Source organism: Antechinus flavipes, chromosome 4 (assembly GCF_016432865.1).
Source record: "Antechinus flavipes isolate AdamAnt ecotype Samford, QLD, Australia chromosome 4, AdamAnt_v2, whole genome shotgun sequence".
Taxonomy (NCBI): domain Eukaryota; kingdom Metazoa; phylum Chordata; class Mammalia; order Dasyuromorphia; family Dasyuridae; genus Antechinus; species Antechinus flavipes.
This window is the reverse complement of record NC_067401.1, coordinates 442,964,436-442,986,781: the sequence shown is the minus strand read 5'-3', so window position 1 is coordinate 442,986,781 and position 22,346 is coordinate 442,964,436. Positions and strand designations below refer to the sequence as shown.

The 22,346-nt window shown below is 36.5% G+C and overlaps 1 protein-coding gene and 1 long non-coding RNA gene across 4 annotated transcripts in view; one reads left to right on the top strand and one right to left on the bottom strand.

The window, feature by feature from the left end:
• The window catches only part of LOC127563014 (uncharacterized), a 48,121-nt gene extending 35,161 nt beyond the window's left edge, over window positions 1-12,960 (bottom strand). Inside the window, exons 1-4 of one of the 2 annotated variants that reach the window (XR_007953865.1) lie at window positions 12,750-12,960; window positions 8,153-8,278; window positions 7,705-7,834; window positions 1,635-1,765 (exon numbers count right to left, since the gene is read on the bottom strand). This is a non-coding gene — a long non-coding RNA (uncharacterized LOC127563014). Of the gene's footprint in view, window positions 1-1,615; window positions 1,766-7,704; window positions 7,835-8,152; window positions 8,279-12,749 lie in introns of those variants that run through there. The other variant, XR_007953866.1, reaches the window with a different exon arrangement.
• The window catches only part of TTLL7 (tubulin tyrosine ligase like 7), a 354,831-nt gene that overhangs the window by 204,303 nt on the left and 128,182 nt on the right, over window positions 1-22,346 (top strand). Inside the window, exon 21 of one of the 2 annotated variants that reach the window (XM_051999183.1) lies at window positions 4,284-5,613. The exons of the other annotated variant lie outside the window; for it this stretch is intronic. Coding sequence (XP_051855143.1) covers window positions 4,284-4,392 — 109 coding nt within the window. The 3' untranslated portion in view covers window positions 4,393-5,613. Of the gene's footprint in view, window positions 1-4,283; window positions 5,614-22,346 lie in introns of those variants that run through there. 2 annotated transcript variants of the gene reach the window in all.

Below are 22,346 nucleotides of genomic sequence, written 5' to 3'. Positions count from 1 at the left end.
TGAGGGATAGAACCTTAACACCTACCATTGTTCCATTATGACTTCCAGTATGCCTTCAAAATTTGTCTTACCACTTAAATGCTGTGGTTACAATGAGTATTCCTAACTTCCTCATTTTAAGATCATTGATAATGCTGATTTTGTCACCTTAAGTATTCAGATGTTCTCCTTGCAAAGGCAAAATTTTCCTCTCCAGTATATATGTTATTGCTGAGAAGAGAAATCTTTGTTTCTTCTTGTATAAATAAAATTGCAAAATAAAACTCTCTGAAGCCGAAACAGTGGTGGTTTATTTTTTTCATTGCGCAATTTTCATTCTGGTGATTATGTCTACATCAGGAACTTCCAGTGGATTGGACTGGTGGAACTCAACCAGCCTGCCAAGGTCCATACCAGGTGCTGCTGACCACCCCAACTAAAAGATTTTCATCTTTCTACTCTTTGACAATCCAAGGCATTAGCCTTCATGCACTGCCCTGCTCACATGAACAGTATACCAATCCTATCTCCTGAAGTAATGACCAGACAGACAATGCCAAAGTATTTTACTTCTCCACACTCAGAAGTGAGGATTTCTTTCTTCCTTTTGATAACATTTACTAAATCTACAGTGATGCAGAGATCAAGAAATGGAAATATTGGTATATAAGGCAAAGAAGTCTCTGGGAGACAGCAGAAGGCGAGTCACTCCTCCATAGGGGCTTCTACCATTAGACACAGCTCTTTATTCAGAAGGAGGCCACTTTGAGACTCAAAGAATAATAGATACTAAAAACAATCTTGGATCATCTCTGATATCATATATTCTGTTGAAATTCATATTTGTTTCTTTTTGCCCTACTTGTCAGGCATTTAACCAACATGACTTTTGAGCAGTTGCTTTTGGTGGTCTCGCTTTAGCTCACACCTTAGTTTAAGCATTTGCAAATTGGCTTCATTTGTATACTTAATATTGGTCATTACAAGGTTTGTCTTATTGTTGATCAGCTTTCATGGCAAGTTGACTTTCCGTAGTTCTAGAGCCTTTGTTGGAAAAATCCTCCCAAAAGAAAATATTCTTTGCTTTGGCCCACATGCTTACATTGCCTCTAATATGGAGACTCACTGTACCTATTAAGTGTTGTCCAAGGTTTACTTCTTATTATTCATTTATTTCAATCATGTCTTACTTTTTGTGGTTCCATTTTGAATTTTCTTGGTAGACACTGAAATGATTTGCTATTTCCTTTTCCAATTCATTTTACAGGTGAGGAAACTGAGACAAATGGAATTAAGTGACTTGCCCAGGGTCATACAGCTAGTATGTATCTGGAGATGAATTTGAATTCAAGTCTTCTCTGCCACATAACTGCCTAGTACTTCTTTCTAGGAATGTCCCCAAAATTTCATACTTCTATTACCCTCAAGGATCATGTCAGGTTAAGCATATGAAAAAGTAACTAAAAACCATAATAGGCAAATTCTTTGCTGAAACCCACCTTAAGTATTCAGATGTTCTCCTCCTTGCAAAGGAAAAACTTTCCTCCCCAGTATATATGTTATTGCTGGGAGGAGACACCTCTGTTTCTTCTTGTATATGAAAATTGCAAAATAAGAACTCTTTAAAGCCGGAACATTGGTGGACCACACTGTACCTTTATACTTTTTGCTGCACAGTTTTCATTCTGGTGATTACGTCTGTCATCAAGAACTTCCAGTGGATTGGACTGGTGGAACTCAACCAGATTGGGAAGATCCATTCCAGATGCAGCTGCTGCTGACCCAACTGTGAGCAAGACCAGAGAAGAGATGTCATTATATGTTCCTACATAAAGTCAGCTCCTGATTAGAAGAAGAGCACTTACATTTGTTTTAATTTACTTTATTAGAATAGGTGTGTTATAATATGATATATGTTTACTTTGATTTCTCTTACATATTAGTGCTATCTGGTTCTTCTACTTTACTGAGAAAGTGCATTAACTCTTGATGAGGGACGTAGAAACCAAATATCCATAGAGAATGGATAATGCACTATTTGCTACATTATTTGCATCAGGCCCTATACTTTTTGGAATTATAATGTGGGGGACAGGTAGAACAAACAGCCTCCTCTCAAGTTCTCTCTTTTTTTTTTTTTTTTTTTTTTTTTTGCTGTTACTTCTCATTGTTTCTCTGGGCTTTTAGCCAATACCTGGTATGTATTATTGTGGCAGAGGCAGAGGCTTTCACATGAGACAAACTGGCACTTGTGTAGAAGTCAGCCAAAGTAGTAGTTATATAATTCTTGAAGGTAGTAATACAAAGATATCTATTCAAATCCAGCCTCCAGGCCAAAGTAAAGATTATGGCAGCTATAAACCACCTCAAGATGGAAATGTAGGGCTAGTCTGAATAGCTGGAAATTCTCCCCAGATAAAACATAATAACAAGACACGGAGCAGCTCAAATATGAGGGGAGAAATTGTTTGGTGACTAAATCCTGCTGATAAGACAGGAACATTTGATTGGAATAACTTTATATAACCCAGTTGTGTGGTATAGTTTAATGGCTTCCAAGAGAACAAAATTAGCTTCCCCTCAAGCATTTTTTTAACCAATATTTCCAATAACATCAAGTGCTGAGATTCTCCAACCTTTTGTGATAACCTAGAAAAGGTTGGATACCTACTGTAATCTTTATCTTACTAATAACTTTAATCTATAATTATAGTAGCATGCAAATCTCCCTCTTGTTGCATAGTAATAATCTTATGCTTTCTGTAGCTCTATCCTCAGCTCAGACTTATTTTGATATGTGGCAAAGTTAGAATTCTATCATTGATTCTCCTGGTAAGGCAGGATGGTCTTTATGTAAAGCAAAGGTCATTTGGCCCTGTGGATATCGGGTGTCCCTGTCAAGTCATCCCTACTCATGGGAAGTCATTCCACACCAAAGACAGGCCAAAATTTTCAGGGCCTTTTGCACTCTTTGTCTGCAAGGTTAATGCTACTAACTGGAGTCTGGCTAACTGGACAGTATCATCATAGAAACACCCAAATCTAGTCCTTAGTCCAAGAAGCCATGAAATATATAGACACAGAATGCCTCTGACAATATTTTCTTTGTGTTAGCAGAAGACTGAAAAGAGGTGGATAGATTTTGGAAATGGTGTAATTTATAATCTTACTCTTCCTATCCTTGAGATTAACTGGGCAGAATCATATATTTGTGCTAAAAACTGCCTTTTTACTTGTAGGAATGATCCTCATCCTGGAAATCTTTTCTTTACCACCTTTACTTATAATAGGACTGCTTTTAGCAATAATGATTCAGAAATTTCAGAATTATCAGAAAAGTTAGTGACTCTAGGTCAGTTTTTTTTTTCAATCTGGGCTGATTTAGCCTTTTCTTTTCTTCCCCTGGGAAGCATGGGACATGTGGAATGGCCTATGTAGTTTCACTAGTTTCGTGCTATAAGAATTCTGTTGGTCTAATAGGCAAGGGTGAAACTGGAAAATTAGAACCTGATGGCACAGGCATCTGAAAAGATCATCATAAACCTTGCAACTGAATCTGGTCTTGGGCAGAGTTTCCTGAACCCTGTTCCCAAACACTGGGATGACTTATGTCAATCTGTTAGAAATATTTCTATATAAATCGAGCTACTTGCCTAGGCTGCAACCAAAGCTATTGGTAAAACATCAAGCACACTCATCTCCCTTCAAATAAGAGGTTAGCTTGTTAGCAGAAATGGTTTTCCAACATAATTGGTCCTATATCTCACTGTTGCATAAGAAAGGACCTGTACTATTATTAGTTGATTTAACCAACCCTGCTATTTCTACCTTAATAGATCAGGTGAAATTATCATGAATATTCATAATCTATAAAAGATCATAGTCAATAGTCAACATATTGCAAATGAGACTTGGGTTTCAGCACCTGATTCTGGATTATAGTGGGATCCCTCTTGGTTTTCTTGGATAGAGTCTTGATTTTCTGGAGGACTTTTTTTTATAGCATTCTGGTAAAATAGATTTTGGGATATATACTCTTAACCTGGATCTATATGAATTACTATATGAATATAAAGGCTACTGTAGCCTTTATAATACATTATTCACTAAAACAATTCTTATGAAAATTATGGATGTGGTTCCCCCTGAATTGCCCTATGTCTCATGCTTTAAAATAATAATTAACTTTACATTTCTAAGTTCTAAGATTATAAGTCTTATTTTTGGTCAAGTGTTTTTAAAAGTAATCATTTAATCATATAAGGTAATTTGAGTTAACTATTTGAGTCTCCCTACTCTTCTAGAAGGAACAAGAAAGTATATTCCAATTCGAGGATACTTCCAGGAACTTCCAGCCATCCAGGAACTCTTCATCTTCCAATCCCAAGTGGGCCTCTTCATCCTATCCAGTAGAGAACCTACTTCCTGAACCTCATGAGACTCCTGAGACTTCTTCTTCAAACTATCAACTATTCAAACTTTAATTCATTTTGAAATGAACTACTGATTGGGACATTGTCTTTGGCTTTCATTATGGAGCAGTTACCTATATCAGCTATGAAATCTTCTTTTAGAAGTGAACATTGGGAAAAGCCATACTTTTTTTGTTTAAAAAATATTATATAATTGATAGAGTTGGTAGGAGAACTTGTTCAGCATATTGCCATCAGAAATGTTTTCAGGCTGGTATGAATATAAATAAAAGAGATCAGGAACACTACTGAATATTTTAGCTGAACCCAATCTTAAAAGCTACTACTTCATTACGAGTATTATTACATTACAAGACCTGTTAGTAGAAATTGGACAACTGACTCTAGCAATGCAGAGTCAAATAGACCTTTTAAGAAATTGGTCGTAAGAACTTTGGGACAATTGACAACATATGAATATTGACACAATATGAAATGACAATTTCTTAGTTTATTTAATTGATCAACAAGGAATTAACTTCCTTGAGGATCAAATGGGGGGAATTGGAAGAAACAATCCTTAATTAAGTTCATGTTGATCAACCTGTTGATTTAGTTTGTAAGGCCTAATTCAGATAGCTTTTAGATTAAGATATAGTTGCAGATGTATATAATATAAATTTATGTACATATATATATGTTTATATATATATATATAATCATTGTAGTAACAGATTACTCATTTCTTTAGAGCTGAATTCCTGAACAGCTGAAGTGTGATCTTACAAAGAAGAGCTGAGGTGGATAGTTTATTTTGTAGTAATCTTTTAACCACACTTACTACAGGTGCCTCACCTTTCATCTAGCTCAGTAATCCCATGATATCAATTGTAACTGATGTAATATTATAGCCAATTAGATAGACAGATTGGCGATCTACATTCCTCCTACACATTCAATAGTTCAATATTGTAAATCAACTTACTTTCCCTGTTCTTATTGTATTTCTCTCTTTCTGTAAATAATTCCATTCTTAGTCAACCCCAACCAATCAGAAATTTATCAAAATAAGTTTCTCAAGATTCTGTAATTTTTCTGTTTCTCTTTTATGACTATAAAAGTAACTTCTGTAAACTCAGAATTTGTCTTTGGTACTTGATGGACCATTGACCTATTTATTGGTAAATGCTAGCATTGCAAATAAATTGATTTTTGCTCAGAATTCCAGGCTCTTAAAATTTTAAATGCGACAAAACTTTCCATCTTGTATGTATTTATAAAATGTCACACTCAGGACTGCATAATGTTCCAGAGGTAGTCAAAGCAGTAGGAAGGATAATTTCTCTATTCTTGGATGCCATATTTAAAAAAATGTTAATTGTGGCAGGAGTGATGTGTACTAATCCCTATATCCATGCAAGTTAAGCTGCTTTTTATTAAAAGGTATTAGAGGCTGGTATAGCATTAGAATGCTGGCCTCAGACACAATAGTTGTAAAAACCTGGGCAAGTCACTTGACCTGTGACTCAGTTTCCTCAACTGTCAAACAGCACCTACCTTATAGAGTTATTGTGAGGATCGTGTAAGATGATATTTGTAAAAAAGCATTTAGTATACAATGCTTTACAAATAGTAGGTGCCATATAAATGCTTATTCCCTTTTCTCCCTAAAAGTTATCAAGAAATTTCTCAAGACATGATTGATTTAGGGGACTCTGGTTCCAGATTGTTGATGTCACATCTTTATTGTGTGAATACAAAACTGCTGTGAAGAGTTGGATTCCTGATGATCAAGGTGTATTGTGATAGAAATTTCATTCATCTGAAACAATTTAATGGATTCTATTTGATTGTCCTTGTTAAATAATCTTTTCTTACCAAGGCACAGTTAATCTTTTTTTCCCCCAAAACCTGTTGAGCAACCTATGATTTTCCCATTTTTTCCCAATATCAAACCTAAATTAGCAGGGGAATGACCTGGATCTGGCCTAACCCAGAATAGCAACTTAAAATCACATTCACTTGTTCATAAGATGTTTGCAGCCCACTAAAACTTTCAGATTTTTTCAGCTGAACACTACCTGATAAAACCTCTCCCATAATATACTTAACAAAGTTATTTTCAGTCAAGTGGAAGACTTTGTTTTATTGAGTTCAGTCTAATGTTCTAGCTTGTCAAGATCTTTTTAGAACTGTCTACATAGTGTATTAACAATCCTTCCAGCTTTGTGTCATCTGAATATGAGATAGGTATTCCATCTTAAATTTGTTTAGCAATGAAGAGCAAGAATGCATCCCTTATGCATACCACTGGAGACCTCTTTCTATGTTAATATTGAACCATTAATATTCTTTGGGAGAATTCTCATTGAACTAGTTCCAAAACCACCAAAGTTATTACATAGCCCACAATTTTAAATAAAAGGATGAGACACTTTGTCAAATGTTTTGCTAAAATTAGGCAAACTCAAGTATTGCTGTTCTACTAAGTCTATTAATGCTGTTTTTTTTTTTAAAGAAAGAAAATGAAACTAGTCTGATATGACTTGGTCTGAATGATTAATTAGCCCTCTGGTGATTATCTCCAAAGCATCTTTTTATACAAGGTTGTTTTGCCCATTTTCTCTTCCATTCACCTGAGAATAGTACTGTTTTTTGTTTCTTTTGTGTTTGTTTTTTGCCTTTCTCTCCCCAGTATGTAGCACGGTACCTGGCATATAGAAGGCACTTAAATGCTTATTGATGAACTGCCTGGATATTGCCCAATTGGTTCTTTTTGATCAATGCTTCCTTTTCCCAGATGTTCATTGATCATTTCTTTAAAACATTTTACAATCCACACATTAGAAGTATATATTACCTATACCATCCCTCTCTCTTCCCTTCCCCATTGGGTGGCTCCTTCTAGAACCTCTATATTAGTGGTCCCAGGCCAGCCATATTTCATTCCTTTCCAGTTTGAGCTCCAGACTTTCCTTGCCATTTCCAAAACTAGATATCTTAATCCCATCCTTTTTTAGGTTTCTTTTATGTTTTGTCTTCCCATATTAGAATGCAAACTCCTTATGAGCAGGAACTGTCTTTCCATTTCTGTCTCTTTCTACTTGTATTTGAAGTAATTTGTACTTAGCATTGTTTCTGGCACATAGGAAGTGTTTAATAAATGTGTATTGACTGTTGCTCAGAATAGAAATTGATCTCATCTCCCCATAGTTTGCAGACTTTTTCTTTCTGTTTAAAAGAAAAATTTATGTCATGAGATCACTATCATTCCTGATGATCTACTGATCAGTGAGTGACTCAACAATGATACCTGCTTGTTAATTCGGTATCCAAAGATTCATTCATAATGGCTCGGTGACCTGAACTCATCAAGGGCAGTGAGATACTTTCTTGTCTTTAGTTCTCTTTCTTCTTTCCTTTTCATTTGAAAGATTATTCTCCTTGATGAAAAAAAGAGAAAAAGTAAGCAGGTACACGTTTGCCTTCTATGGATTATGGATTATCCCCAGCTCTATTCTCTTTAAGCACCTGCCTTTTCTTCTTTTTCCTCAGCTTATTTTAGGAAAACAAAAGCAACTCAGCCTTTTGTAAGACCATGAGCTTTCCCTGTCGACTTTCAATTCATGAAGTCTTGGACTCCTGCCCTACACTTTTCTTAGTGGACAGTGTTTCAGTTTTACCCATACTGCCCTCCATCTTGTCTCTATGTTTTTAAAAAACTAAGTTGTTTGGTAAGTTCTTTGGGAACCTACACTTACCTTAAGATTTCTCTGTTTTTTTCCTTCTTGTTAGTCTTTAAGAGTCATCTTCTTCCTTTAGTCTATTGGTAATATTGTAGATACCCATGGGCTGGCCTTAGATTCTGGAAGATCTGGATTCAAATTCTACCTCAATCAACCAATAAATATTTATTAAATGCCTACTATATGCCAGGAACTGTGCTAAGTTCTGGGACACATAAAGAATCAGACCCTGCCCTCAAGAAGCTCACAATGTTAATAGGAGAGACAACACATAAATATTTACAATAGAAATTATGTACAGAAAAAATAGGAAATAACAAAAGGATCTGAAATTAAGAAGGATTAGGGAAGGCTGTAAGGTGGGATTTTAGTTGGGACTTACAGAAAGCCAAGGAATTCAGTAGTTGAGATGAAAGAGAGAATTCCAGATCAGGAAGACAACCAGAGAGAAGGCTCAGAGCCTTAATCACTAAGTAGTTGCATGATTCAGAGAAAATCACTTCTCTGTGCCTCAGTTTTCATGATCATATGAAGAATGGAGATAGCCACAGCATCTACTTCATAAAGTTGTTGTGAAGATCAAATAAAAAGATACCTGTAAAGCATTTAGTAATTCAATTATTAATTAAGAATTTAGCGATTATATTATTTAATTTAGTATTTATCAGTAGCCTACTGTGTACCAAGCACTACACTAAACCCTGGATATACAAAAACAGACAAAAACAATTCCTGCTCTGAAGGAGTTCACAGTCTGATAAAAAAGGAAATATGCAAACAAGATACATGGAGGATAAATTGAGGGTACTCCCAGAGGGAAGGCTCAGAGAGATTTAAAAATATTGGGAAGGTCTCCTTGCAGAAGGTGAGGCTTCAGGTGATTCTTAAAGGAAGCCAGAGGAATTGAGAGATGGAGATGAAGAGGAGGAGTGTTGCAAGTTCTTAGTTGGGAGAGAGAGTGTTTTGCAAAAGTAATATCCAGGAGGGCAATGTCACTGGATCATAGAAAAAAGTATAGTGAAGTAAGGTATAAAAAAGGCTAAAAAAGTAGGAAGGACCCAAGTTTAGAGAATCATATGTCTGTTCTTGTAGATAATAGGAATTCATGGGTGATAATGAAATAGGGAAATGGCATGGTCCTGTCTGTTCTTAAGGAAATCAATTTGACAACTGCGTGGAAGATGACTTAAAGTGTTAAGAGATAAGGTAGGGAGACCGACTGGCAGGTTTTTTAAATAAGGATTGGCACCTATGTTGTGAACCTGAGTGACTGGGAGGGCCATGATACTGGGAAGGAAGGATTTTTGGGGAAAAGATTTGCTTGGGATATTTTAAGTTTAAGATTCAATTAATGACAAAATTATTATTAAAATGTTATCTTCTTTTGAGATTTGTTCTCAGCAAATTAAGGGTGTATTTCAGATTATGCTTAGATTTCCTCTCTAAATCTTGAACTTTCCCCCCAAGGTTCCTATCTTTACCCCGTTTTCATGAAATGCAACGACCTCCCTATAGATGAGGAATCTCAGTATCAGAGAAGTGAACTTATATTCAAGTGGGGAGACAAGTGTATGGCTATTGACATCTTCAAAAAACATCTATGACAATTCATCATCCAATTGTTTATTTGCCCCCAAACTAGAAAATACCCAGGACTAGGAATTAAGAAGGAATCTTCTATTCAGGTCTTACCTATGCTTTTTTCTGATCAGATGGTTACACTAGGAAAAAGAGCATGGACTCTCTGGTTGAAGGGTCTGAATTCAAATTCCACTTTTCACTTACCATGCATATGACTTAAAATGAATCCGTTATTCTCCCTGGGCCTCAGTATCCCCATCCACAAAATAAGGAGGTTCAGATTTAGTTTTTTGTGGTTCTATTTCTGTGATCTGGAAAATGTTTTTTGGGGGGCTCTTTCACATTTCATCTCTTAGGTCCTTAAGACTTAAGATCTAAAAATCCTATGATCAAGTACCCCATATTCTACACAGGATCCTGATTTGTGGAAAACCTGGATTCAAATTCTGTTCTTGACCTTTGCTAGCTTTGTGATTCTGGGGAAGAATCATTCTGCATTTCATTTTCCTCATTTGAAAAATAGAAACAGCAATACCGAAGACCTCCCTATTTTACTATCATGCTCAAATGAGATAAAGCACATGGGACATTTGTCCAACTTGAAAACCTTTATAAGTTGTTTTTTTTTTAAATCATTATTGCATGAAAGATCTGTGACTTCTTCATGTAAACTCTCAAAATGAGAACTTATTTTTCCCAAGGCAAATCAAAACCCATTAATGACTTAGAAGAGAAATTGCTAAGGGCACAACGAGACAAAAAAGAATCAGCTCCAGAGTTTCCTAGATAATGTCAGATATAGAAATAAGAGCCATGTCTGTCTTAATAACCTAAATTCTATCCATTACACCCTGTTGTCTCATATTCCATGGTATAGTTGTAACTGTTTAACAATCAAGAGTGTAGGACACACTTTTAAATTTAAATTGTATTTCTAGCATTTTCTCCATCATTTTTTAAGACTAGACAACAATCCATAAGTTAGGCTCTAATTTTTATGAACTTCTGAGGTGTAAATTCTCACAATGAAAATTTAACAACAAGCTGGCTAGTTGGAACTGATGGAACTGACTCCAACGTAACTTCTGGCCTCGTTTTTATTATTGTTGTTATTATTTTCTTCCAGAGAAAATAAAAAAGCCCACCAGGACAGGATAATGATAATGATATTAGTGCTTATTGTGCCAAGTGTTTTGCAATTATTATCTTATTTGATCCTTAGAACAACTCTGAGAGATAGGTACTGTTATTATCTGCATTTTACAGATGAGATACCTGAGGCAGAGAGGGATTAAGTGTCTTGCCTATGATTATATAGTGTCTGAGGCAAAATTTGAACTCAGGTCTTTACTTCCTGGCACTCTTTACTATACCATTTAGCTGCCCCAGAATCAAAAAGGTTTGTCATCCTAGAATAGGGAACTTCCAAACCTCACTTTCTGTACTCTTCCTAAATCACACCGGATCTCTGTGTTGAAGCAGTTCTTCTTCTCGAGTTCTTATTTAAATTCTGTCTACCTCATCTTCCTCAACTTTTAAATGGAGATAGTAATAGCGTCTTCCTCACAGGAATGTTATGAGGACCGAAGGTACTTTTTATCCAATGCAAATAGTAGGAATTTAATAAACAAGCATTGATTAAATGCTTTCCTTTCCTACTCCTTCCATTTGTTTGAGCATCACTTTGGAACAAGAAGTCTAAGATGATGCTCTCCCCCTTGGATGTATGCATGGAGGGTAGAATTTAGGATGTGTTAAGGAACATTTAAATCCTTGGAATATACAACTATATAAGTCTCATATTTAGATCATGTTCTCCACAATATGGAAGTAATGACAAAAATAGTTTGATTGTTCTTGATAGATGGCAAAGATACATATAAAAACCCCAAGAACTTGATACCAATGGAATAAAACTCATTAACAAGTTTCTTTTTAATAAAATTTTACTTACTGCAAAAAGTGATTTATTATAGTGTATATAGTTAACCCTTTAAGATTCCTTAAGATTCCAGTTTTTTTCTTATTTCAGGTGGATTTCCTTCAATGATAGATAATATAGTGTCTGTTGTTAACGATCAATGACACATAATTATTCTATGGAATCCTCAGAATAATTCTTTTTGCTATTCCCTGTTAGTGACATGTTACCAAAAAAATCATTCCATTTGCTGGAATTGTACAAAGCATCTATGCTATGGAGAACAGGCTAGAACTACATACTTGTTATAGTGTTCTATAATTAGTAGTAAATCAGAAGTAAAGTTCCCAAGTGAACCTTTCTTCTGTAAGAAAGGATTCCTGGGTCCTAAACAGCAAGTTTTCTGACTATTGTCTTTTTTCTAAAGTGTACAATTGAGTTTCAGGAGAAAATCTCATCCTACATGTACAATTTGTGTGGATGCAAGCTCTATATTGTTACACAGACTGATGCAGAGATCTTCAGTTAGGACCAATATACATCCAGATGGCTCATTCCTACTAAATAAGTACACAATCATACTTGAGGGAAAGAAAGACTTGATGGACACTAGTAAGCACATGAATCATTAGAGAATGTTCTCAGTACAAATATGCAGATCATCAAAATAAATCCAATATAATGACAACAGAATCCTTAACATTAATCTTAAATATACAAGACAGTTCTTTCTGAAAGAAGTTTGACAATGGATTACCTCTCCTGGGCCAGGAGGGATCTACTTTGACACAGCCATTGATTTTCCAACTCATAGCAGAGAGGGAGAAAGTTTGTGTGTGTATGTGTGTAGGGGGAAGGAGATCAAAAAGATTTCTTCTCATCCAGACAGAAAGAAAAAGATGAAACAGAGAGGCAGAGACAGAGTGAAAGAATATGAAACAAGACACACAGAGAGGCAGAGAGATAACGATACACAGAAAGGCAAAGGAAATTTAGAAAGGGAAAATGATTTGGGGTGAAGGAGAAAGGGAGCTAAGAAATAGAGAAATGAAAGGGAAGGGGGGGTTCATGTCTGATCCTTGGACAAAAATTGGGGCTCTATTCTTCTACCTTGTAGATAGAAGAGAACTGTTGTTTTTTTTTAAGCTGGAGCCCCTCATTCTGATCAAATCAGGCCATATGTGATAGCTCCCAGCTCTTGGAGAATGAAGACTGTTGTGAATCGGATCTTCCGTGTTTTAGTTCAGAGCACCGATGGCCAGTGTGTCAGATGATGAGGTCTGAGTCACTTTTGAGTCTAGGGAAACATCCCCAGTTAACAACAAAGTCTTGTCCTCAAGCCAGTCCGCAGGATTCTATGAGACCCACCTATTGTTTCTTCTAGACGTGATGTCATGACTCCCATTCTAAAAGACAGAAGGTTACTTGGTGACAGCTGATTATTATACTCTTGTCAAGCAAGGTAGGCAGACTGGCATGTAGGCAGGTGGGCAGGTTCTGAGCCTGATGAATCTCCTCCAGTGGTAGTGATGGGAATCTGCCAGTCAGGGAATAGGTCAGAAAACATTTATTGAGCATTTCTCATATTCCAGGCCCTGAGTTGAATGCTGCAAATACACAGAAAGGCAAAAACCATAGTCCAGGCCCTCAAAGAGTCCCCATTCTAATGGGAGAAGACAAGACACAATAATTAGGTACATATAAAATATAAACAATGGAAAACAATCTTATAGAAAAGGCACCGGGGGAGGTAGAGAAAAGCTCCTAATAGACCATACGCTGTTTTCGTAACTTATTCCACTTTGGGAGAATTTCTTAGGGATATTTTCTTTACACCAAACCCAAATTTCTTTTCAACATCTTCTAGTCCCATCTCCTGGAATTAAAAAAAAGACCCATATCTCATATTCATAACCTTCCTTCTACTACTTAAAGCCTTATTATGTCTCCACCAGGCTAAACATCCCTAATTCCTTTTTCTGGGGTGGTCTCTAGTCCATCTAGCCCGCTTCCTTTAATAAATTTGAACAGAATACCTTTCCTAAAATATAAAATAAAATATGGATTGAATATCAACACCACAAACAAGGTCTAATCAGGACAGAATATGGAGAAGTGGGGAAGAACATGGGCGTGAATGAAAAGTGTCACTCTTTTGTTGGGGACACTCTCTCTTCATAGTTACCCTGCATTGTTCTTGATTTTTTAAATTGTAAAAAATTAACCTTTCATTCGGTGATACATATATATAACCACTAGATGTCGCAATAGGTTTAGTCTTGAACTCATTGGAACAGATTTAAGGGTCCTGTGTTCCTACTAATTCTGTCCTTGAAATTGTGCTTATGAAACATGAATGTTTATGATAATATCCCCCCTGCTCTGTGGCTCTCACAAATGGTCCTTTGTTAGTGGCTTTCAAAAATGTATCAAAAATGATACAATGAAAATTCATGGGTCAAAGTCAGCCAAAATCTTTAGGAAAAATTGGAAAAGTTTAGTCAGATGCAAGTCTTGAAACTAATAAAAGGACACAATCAGGTTTCTATCATGTCCTCTGAAGTCAAGTGGAGTGTATGGGGGTGAGTAAGTAACCACCAAAACTTCATCCATGTCCATTCAGTTCAACAAACATTAAGTTCCTACTATGTATCAAAGTTATAGAAATACCAAGAAATGCCAGAGACAGTCCCTACTCTGGGAGTGATCAGTGCTCTCAAAAAACTTGCAGACCCATCGGGGAGATGATGTGTAAACAATTATGCCCAAGATAAACTGGAAATAATGTCAGAAAAAAGGCACTAGAGCTGAGAAGGAGCGGGAAAGACTTCTTACAAAAAGTACAGCTTGATAGTTGGAGGAAGCCAGGGGAAGCAGGAGGCAGATGAAAGAGAAAATCAGGCATGGAGGATGATTAGTGAAAATTCCAAGATTTGGGAGAGGGACTGGCTCATGGGAAGAACAACCAGGAGGCCAGAGTGTCTAGATCATAAAATCTATGGAAGGATGTAAGAAGAATGGAAAAGTAGGAAGAGGCCAGGCTTTGAAGGGCTTTAAAAGTCAAAGAGAAACTTTATAATTGATCCTGACTGTGATAGGGATTCACTGAAATTGATTGAATAAGGCAGTAATATAGTCAAATGCACATTCTGGTATTGTTGAGTCATTTCTGACCCCATTTTAGGATTTTCTTGGTAAAAATACTGAAGTGGTCTGCCATTTCATCTCATTTTACAGATGAGGAAACTGAGGTAAAAAGAGAGGAGTGACTTGTTTAGGATCACACAGATAGTAAGCAAATGAGGCAGGATTTAAATTCAGATCTTCCTGGTTCCAGGGCTGGTATTCTTTCCACTTGACCCCCTTGCTGCTCCCAAACTGTGCTCTAGGAAAATCATTTTGATGGCTGAGTGGAAGATGGGCTGGAGTAGAGAAAGAAATCCAGACATCACAATAGATTTAGTCTTTAACTTTTTGGAACAGATTTAAGGGTTCTGTGTGCCTAGTAATTCTGTCCTTAAAATTATGCTTATGAATCACGAATGTTTATGACTTTTACAAAAGTGACTATTTTTTCCTCAGCATTTCAGTTACTTAAGTTAGAACCTGGTATGGGAAACGAAATTTTTTGTTTCAAGTTGTCCTTTTAATTTTTACATCTCAAATTTGAGGACAAAATCTGAAGATATTGCTGCCACCAGTAACTCTAACCATGATGCTATCCCATGTGTGTAGTGGAGCAAAAGATATGCAAGCTGGAAGTCTTCCAGACCTCCCTATTCTCTCCCCTCTAGTCCATTATCTTTTATTTGAAGGAGGCTTCCAAACTGTAGCTGTTGGGGAAAACACTGCCCTCTAGTCCTGATCTAATGTTAGCTTCCTCTATTACCAAGCTGGGAAGAAAAAGCATTCAAAGTCTTCAATACTTAGGTTCCCTTTGCTGGTGGTTAGCCCATGTAGTCTTAGAAGAAAATGGGATTTATAGCATCCTTTTATTTTGTGAATCTTTTATTTTTATTTAATTTATTCTGAACTTAAGAAATAAAACAAGCATTCTATAACACAATAGAATAGAAAAAAGATGACTAAATATGAAATTATCATATTTATTTTTCTCCTTTTCTTTCTTCCCTGTATGTATCTGAAATCCTGCCTTGATGATTTCTCAAGGTTTTTTTTTTCCTCCCTTTTCTGGAGATGTGAATGGGACCCAGGTTATCTTTTTATTTAGCATGAACACAATATCACTGAGATGAATGGTATTCATTCAGAGCTTAGATAAACTAGGAAGTTACCCCAGAAAGAATCTAGCCTAATTCCTTTCTTTTACAGATGAGAAAATTGAGACACAGAAAGAACAATCAGTCAAAAACACTTATTAAGTTCCTACTATGTGTCAGACACTGAAATATTGAATTATTCCTACAGCCTTCTCACTCAGGAATATCTCTCTGCCAATTCTTTCCTCTTTTTTGTTGAGTTTGTCCTAGGGCTTCCATTCTGAGGAAGGGCCCAGCCTTCCTTCTCCTTCCTGTTTCTATTCCTGACTTTAGACTTCATGCCCCAGCTGATGTTTTATGCTAGAACTTCCCTTCCTGTCTGGGGCCACCATAGCTATGACCTAGAACGTCCAATCACCTTTCCAGAGAGAGCTTCTTACCCAAGGATATCCTTTTGCCAGGTTTTGCCCCTTTGGGCTTCTGTCTTGCATAATGCCCTGAGCTGGCCAGCCTTCCTTCCTCTTCTGTCTCTATTCCTGACTTTGGATTTCAGGTCTCAGCTGATGTCTTATGTTGGAACTTCCCTTCTAGCCTGAGGTCTCTGCTGCTATGATCTAGAACAGGAAGGAGTAGAGCCCTGTAACTTTGTAAATTCAAAAAATCCAGAGGCACCTTGACATCCCAGTATTAAAGATTTGGGGTTAGTAGTTAGCACAATATCCATGTTTCAAGGTATAAATTGCCATACTGGAGTTTCACAGCCAAAGTGACATTCATGTTCTGAGAAGCAAGGAGTGATGTTGGGGAACCCAGCTCAGTGGGCTCAACTAACTAGCAGTCATGGGACATGGAACCTGATGGCCTCCATGGGATCAGAGCTATTTAAGAACTGAGCTGATTGGAACAGCTAGGTGGTGCAGTATATAGAGCACCAGCCCTAAAGTCTAGAGGACCTGAGTTCAAATCTGATCTCAGACACTTAATACTTCCTGTCTGTGTCACCCTGGGCAAGTCACTTAACCCCAATTACCTCAGAAAAAAAGAAAAAAAAAAGAACTGAGCTGACATTAGAGCCTAGACCAAGATGGAATGGGAGACGATATTGGCAAATTTCTTCTTGCTCTATCCTTGAAGTAAATAATCCTTTGGAAAAAGCTATTCCTGGTTGAGTGGATAATTGATAGTTCACTGGACCTGATCTCAGGAGGACCTATGTTCACCTCCGATCTAAGATACTTACTAGCTACATCACCTTGCCAAGTCACTTCATTTGTCTGACTTCATTTTCTGTCTTTCTTCTGTTCATCTTCATTTCCTTAGCGATAAAATGGAATGATATTATCTACTTTCCAGGGTGATTATGAGGATAAAAAGCAATAATATTTGTAAAGCACTTTGGGAATTTAAAAGTTGATAAGAAATAATGATAATTACAATATAAGGCACTAGTTACATCACCTACCTACGCCCTTCCCCTTTGGAGATGTTGTGAACCTAGGCAGGGGGAGCTTAAGGTGAAAGTGGAGAAAAAGTCATCCACAAATGCTCCAGGGTCCCTGGCCCCTGAGGGAGGATGAAGCCCACTTCTTACACCTTCCTCCCTTAGGTGCTACACACTACTGCTCCTACATCTCCTGGCTCTAAATGTTTTTACTATCTTCTTTGGATGGAATTCTCTCTCTCTCTCATACCCTATGCCTTTCCTGTGGTCATTATCTCCAGTCTGGCTTCCACATAGCTCATCTGCATATAATTGTTTGCATGTTGTCTCTCTCATTGAGTTGTGAGTTCATTGAGAGAAGGGAATGTGTCCCTAGCACTTGGTAGAGAGTCTGACACTTTATAGACACTTAATAATCTGTTGCCTGACTGATTGACTCTGCCTTCTAGCTTCCCTGACTTCCTTCAACTTTCAGCTAGTCTTACCTTCTACAAGGAGCCTTTCTAAAAATAATGTCTTCCTTCTGAAATTATTCCCAGTTTATCCTTTATGTAGCTCATAAGTACGTATATATAGAAGTATTTTTGCTTCTCCCAATAGACTGTGAGCTTCTTGAGAGTCAGAACCGTCCAGGTGAATTCCCTATGGCAAACATCTGGGAGACCATGGGCACGAATCATATAAATTGGACTGAGTTGGCTAGATTGGGTTGAGTTGCTGTTGAGGGCTGGAAGTTGGGACATGGATCACAGTCCCATTAGAGTTCCTGATTATTCTTATCAGTGCATTGTCTTAAGAAGACAAAAATAGATGTGGAAGGTCCCTAATCTCTCTCATAATTCTGTGTTTCTGAAGGTGTGAATGAAGGACAGTCATTGCAATCCCTTATGAAACAAAAATTTCAGAACCTGTGCCCAAAAGAGCAAGTTTTTATTTGATTAAATGAATACCTACCTTATTGATTTGGTGCATTTAAAAGAAAGTTATTTCTGTTTTGAGGTTTTGCAATAGCCTCCAATTATATGTTATATTTAAAACTGTTTCTCATTTATCTTTGACTTAATGACTTGTAACATAGAAAATTGCATTCGCATTGATTGTTCTTGGCAGGGTGATAATTCTCTCCTTCTGTGTTACTGATATGATGATCTTTCTTCTTCTTCTCTGTCAATAACATTAGAACCTTAATCTTCTTACATCACTATTAAAAAAAAATACAACATTCTGAGGTTGTAATGATAAACAGACAGCTCCAGCTGTTTCTATGATTATATCTTATCTAACATCTTTTCATCTAAAATATGTTCTGGTTATTGGTTTCTTTCATTGTAAGGAAATACATGGAGCAATTAATTTAAAAGGCTGTATTTCTGCCCCCGATGTCTAGTCCTGTTTATCAATGGCTCAGCTGAGCTGTCACTGTTTGTGACATGGGTGAAGGCTATTTTTCTGAACTATCGCTCAAGTAGCCTCCCTCTCTTCATTATTTATATGTAACCATTGATTAATTAATTTTATATTCTCTTCACCAGAATAGTCACCTTGAGGTATAGCATCTTCTAGCAGGTCCTGGGGGTGCAGACAGAGCTGGAATAATAATCCATCACACCTTCCCTTGACAGTCCTCCTGATGCTCTGAGCTGTACCTAATGCAAACTCCAACTACTGGACCGTGCATTACAAGTTCATTTAAATGCCTTTGAGATATATAGGGCACAGCAGGTTGCTTTCTTGCGCGCGTTCTCTCTCTGTTTCTCTCTCTCAGTCTCTCTCTCTCTCTCTCTCTCTCTCTCTCTCTCTCTCTTGCTCTGCCTCTGTCTCTCTCTCTGACTTTTTCTCTTTCTCTCTGTCTCTGTCTCTATTTCTGTCTGTCTATCTATCTCTGTCTCTGTCTGAATGTCTCTATCTTTTTTTCTGGTTTTGTATCTCTGTCAAATTGTCTTGATTTCTTTTTATCACTCAGCTATTCTCCATTTCATTCCTACTTTAGGATTTAAGTTTTTAAGATGTTATGCTTACCAGGCTGGATGTCCAGGACAATTAAAAAAATTGTTTGTGAACAAAGGATTTAATCGAACAAGCTTTTAATAAGATCTACTATGTGTCATCTATCCTATGGGATAGATATCTCCTGGAAGATAAAAGACAAAAGCCAAACAAAAAGAGCCCCTCTCTTCCAGTCACCTGGGCTTATAATCTATATGTCATCATTAACTTTTTACCCCCCTATCACTGCCCATAACTAGTCTAATCTATTGCCAAATCCTGGTGATTCTACTTCAGCAATCTGCTTTGTATATTTCCCCTTCCTTCTTCAGACACTAATAACATCCTGGCTCAGGTCCTCACTATCTCACTTTGAAACTATTGCAATAGCTTTCTGATTGGTTCCCATGCCTTAAGTCTCCCCATTTCAGTCAATCCTCCATTCAGATATTAGGCTCATTGACTTCACTCTATCAATGCCTTTTTTCCCCCATTCAGTAAACTCCAAGAGTAACCTCTTACCTCTAGGATCAAATGTAAAATTCTCTGGGTTTTAAAATCCTTTATAACCTAGAACATTCCTATCCACCTTGAGATGCCAGAGAGAGCCCTGAAGATCCATGCTCTGTACCTCAAAGATCCAAAAAGACAGGAACTACACCTGAGAGGTGGAGATCCACATAGTTTAGAGAATTCTAGAGCATGATCAAAGAGAGAGGGAACATCACTCTCACCTAAAAGTCTGATGATGAGTAGAGCCTATTACAAAGCCTCAATTTAAGAAGTAAAGCAGGAGAAATGACTAGATCAAAGAAAACACTGACCAATCACAATCACACAAGAAAAAAATGTATTTTCCATTATTACTTCATGAATACTCAGAACAAAAGAAACAAGAGTCCCCTCCCCTTTAAAAAATGAAAAGTTTGGAGGAAAAGAGAGAATTTGAAGAAGAATAAATAGCTTAGAATAGAAAATGAGAGAATTTGTTCAAGAAATAGAATCCCTGAAAACTAGAATAGCCAAACAAAAGTCAAATGGATCTATGAGACAGCAAGAAAACATAAGGCCAAAATCAAAAGATTATAAAAGAAGAAAATTCAAAATGTGAAAAAAAGTAACTGATCTGAAAAAAAAATGAGTGAAGGAGAAATAATTTTAAAATCTCTTTGAATTCCAAGATAAAAAAAGCCAAAAACAATCTGGACAACATATTTCAAGAAAGTATAAATTAAGGTTACTCAGATTTATTAAAAACAGATAGCAAAGCAAAAATAGATTCTACAGGTTACCTACTGAAAAAGAAACAAACAAACAAACAAACACCAAAAGAAAAGTTCTGGAAATGTCACAACTAAAATTAAAAGCTCACATGTCAAAGAAAAAAAATACATAATGTAAATATCCAGAAATAAATAGTCCAAGTATTAAGACCTGGCCATTTCTACTAAAAATGAGAGAAGATCTTGGAACACAATATTCCAAAGTTAACAGCAGTGGGGTACAACCAAGGATACTCTGCAAAGTTGGGTAAAATTCTACAAATATTTAATGAAATGTAGTAGGTCCCAATTAGTGCGAATAATAAATATCCTTGAAATGGTCACATATATTTCAATTAGCACAATTTGAAGTTGTAATTACAAAAAAAAAATATGGTAATTGATTCCAATCTACTCACTGGGAATATGCACTGTGAATTGTAATAATGTGGCCATTTCAATGAGTTCATTATTCACACTAATTGGGACCAAGATGTAGAGGATTTTCAAGAATTTCTAACAAAAAGACTCAAAGTAGGAACTATGAAATTCAAGCATAAGAAATCTAAAATGATAAATGTATTTGATAAATGGGAGATGCTGTATGATGATGTAATAGTAAGGAGGAAAAGAAAAAAAATCCAAGTGTTCCTTCAAAACTATGGTGTCTTTGAAGTTTATTTAGGGAGGTTAAATAAAAAAAAACACAGATTTTGGGGTAGATTGGTTTTATTCTGATGCTAATGGCAAATTAATATATTAGTATTGAGAGGATGATGAAAGGACTGTAATTTGTTTTAAAGGGAGGAGTAGAGAAAGAAAAAAGAAAAGAAGGGAAAGAGGAAGGGGGAGAGAGAAAAAAGAATTAAGAAAGAAGAAAGGAGGGAAGGGAAAAGGAAGAAAAGAAAATAAGAGAAAATAGGGAAAGAAAACTAAAAGAAAGGAGGAAGACAGAAAGAAAAAAGAACAAAAGAAAGGAAGAAAAAAGAAAAGGGAGTGGAGGAAGGAAGGAATGAAAAAGGGAGGAAAATAGGGAAAAATCAAGGAAGGTTAAAAGGAAGGAGAAAGGGAGAAGGAAGAGAGGAAGAAAAAAGGAAGAGAGGATAGGAAGAAAAAAGAATGGAAAAAGGAAAGAAAGTTTTGAAAGAAAAAAGGGAAAATAAAATAAAGAAAAAACAGAAGGAAAGTAGGGAAAATAAAGGAGACAGAAAAAAGAACAAAAGAAAGAAAAAAGAAAAAGAAAGAGAGAATGATGGAAGGAAGGAAGAAAGGAAAGAAAGAAAGGGGAAGAAGAAAGGGAAGAGAACATAAAGAAGGGTGGAAGAAAGGAAAAAAGGAGAGAGGGAAGGAAAAAAAGAAAGGAAGAAAAGAGAAGAGGGAGGGAAGAAATAAGAAAGAGAGAAAGGGAGATTAAAAAAAAGAGAGGAGGAAAAAAAGACCAGAAAAGGAAGAGGGAATGGAGGAAGGAAAGAAAGAAGGAATGAAGAAAAGAAAGAAAAGAGGAATTGAAGAAAAAAAAGAAAGGCAGGAAGAAAAGAAAGAGGGAGGGAGAGAAGCAAGTCTGTTAGCTCAGCAAAGGGATAATTCACTTTTTTCCAAACAGCATCATCAACAGCACATAAATTTTCTTAACTCTAAAAATTAAGCTCTTAAGCATAGGATTTTCTTAGTAAATGCAAATCGGTCTGAAGCTTACTAAGATATTTGCCTATTACCTGAAATTGTTGAGAAAGATTGGGGCCAAAGCATTCTTGCCAAAGTCCTGTTAAAAACGAAGGAGGAGGAGAGGATTTGGTAC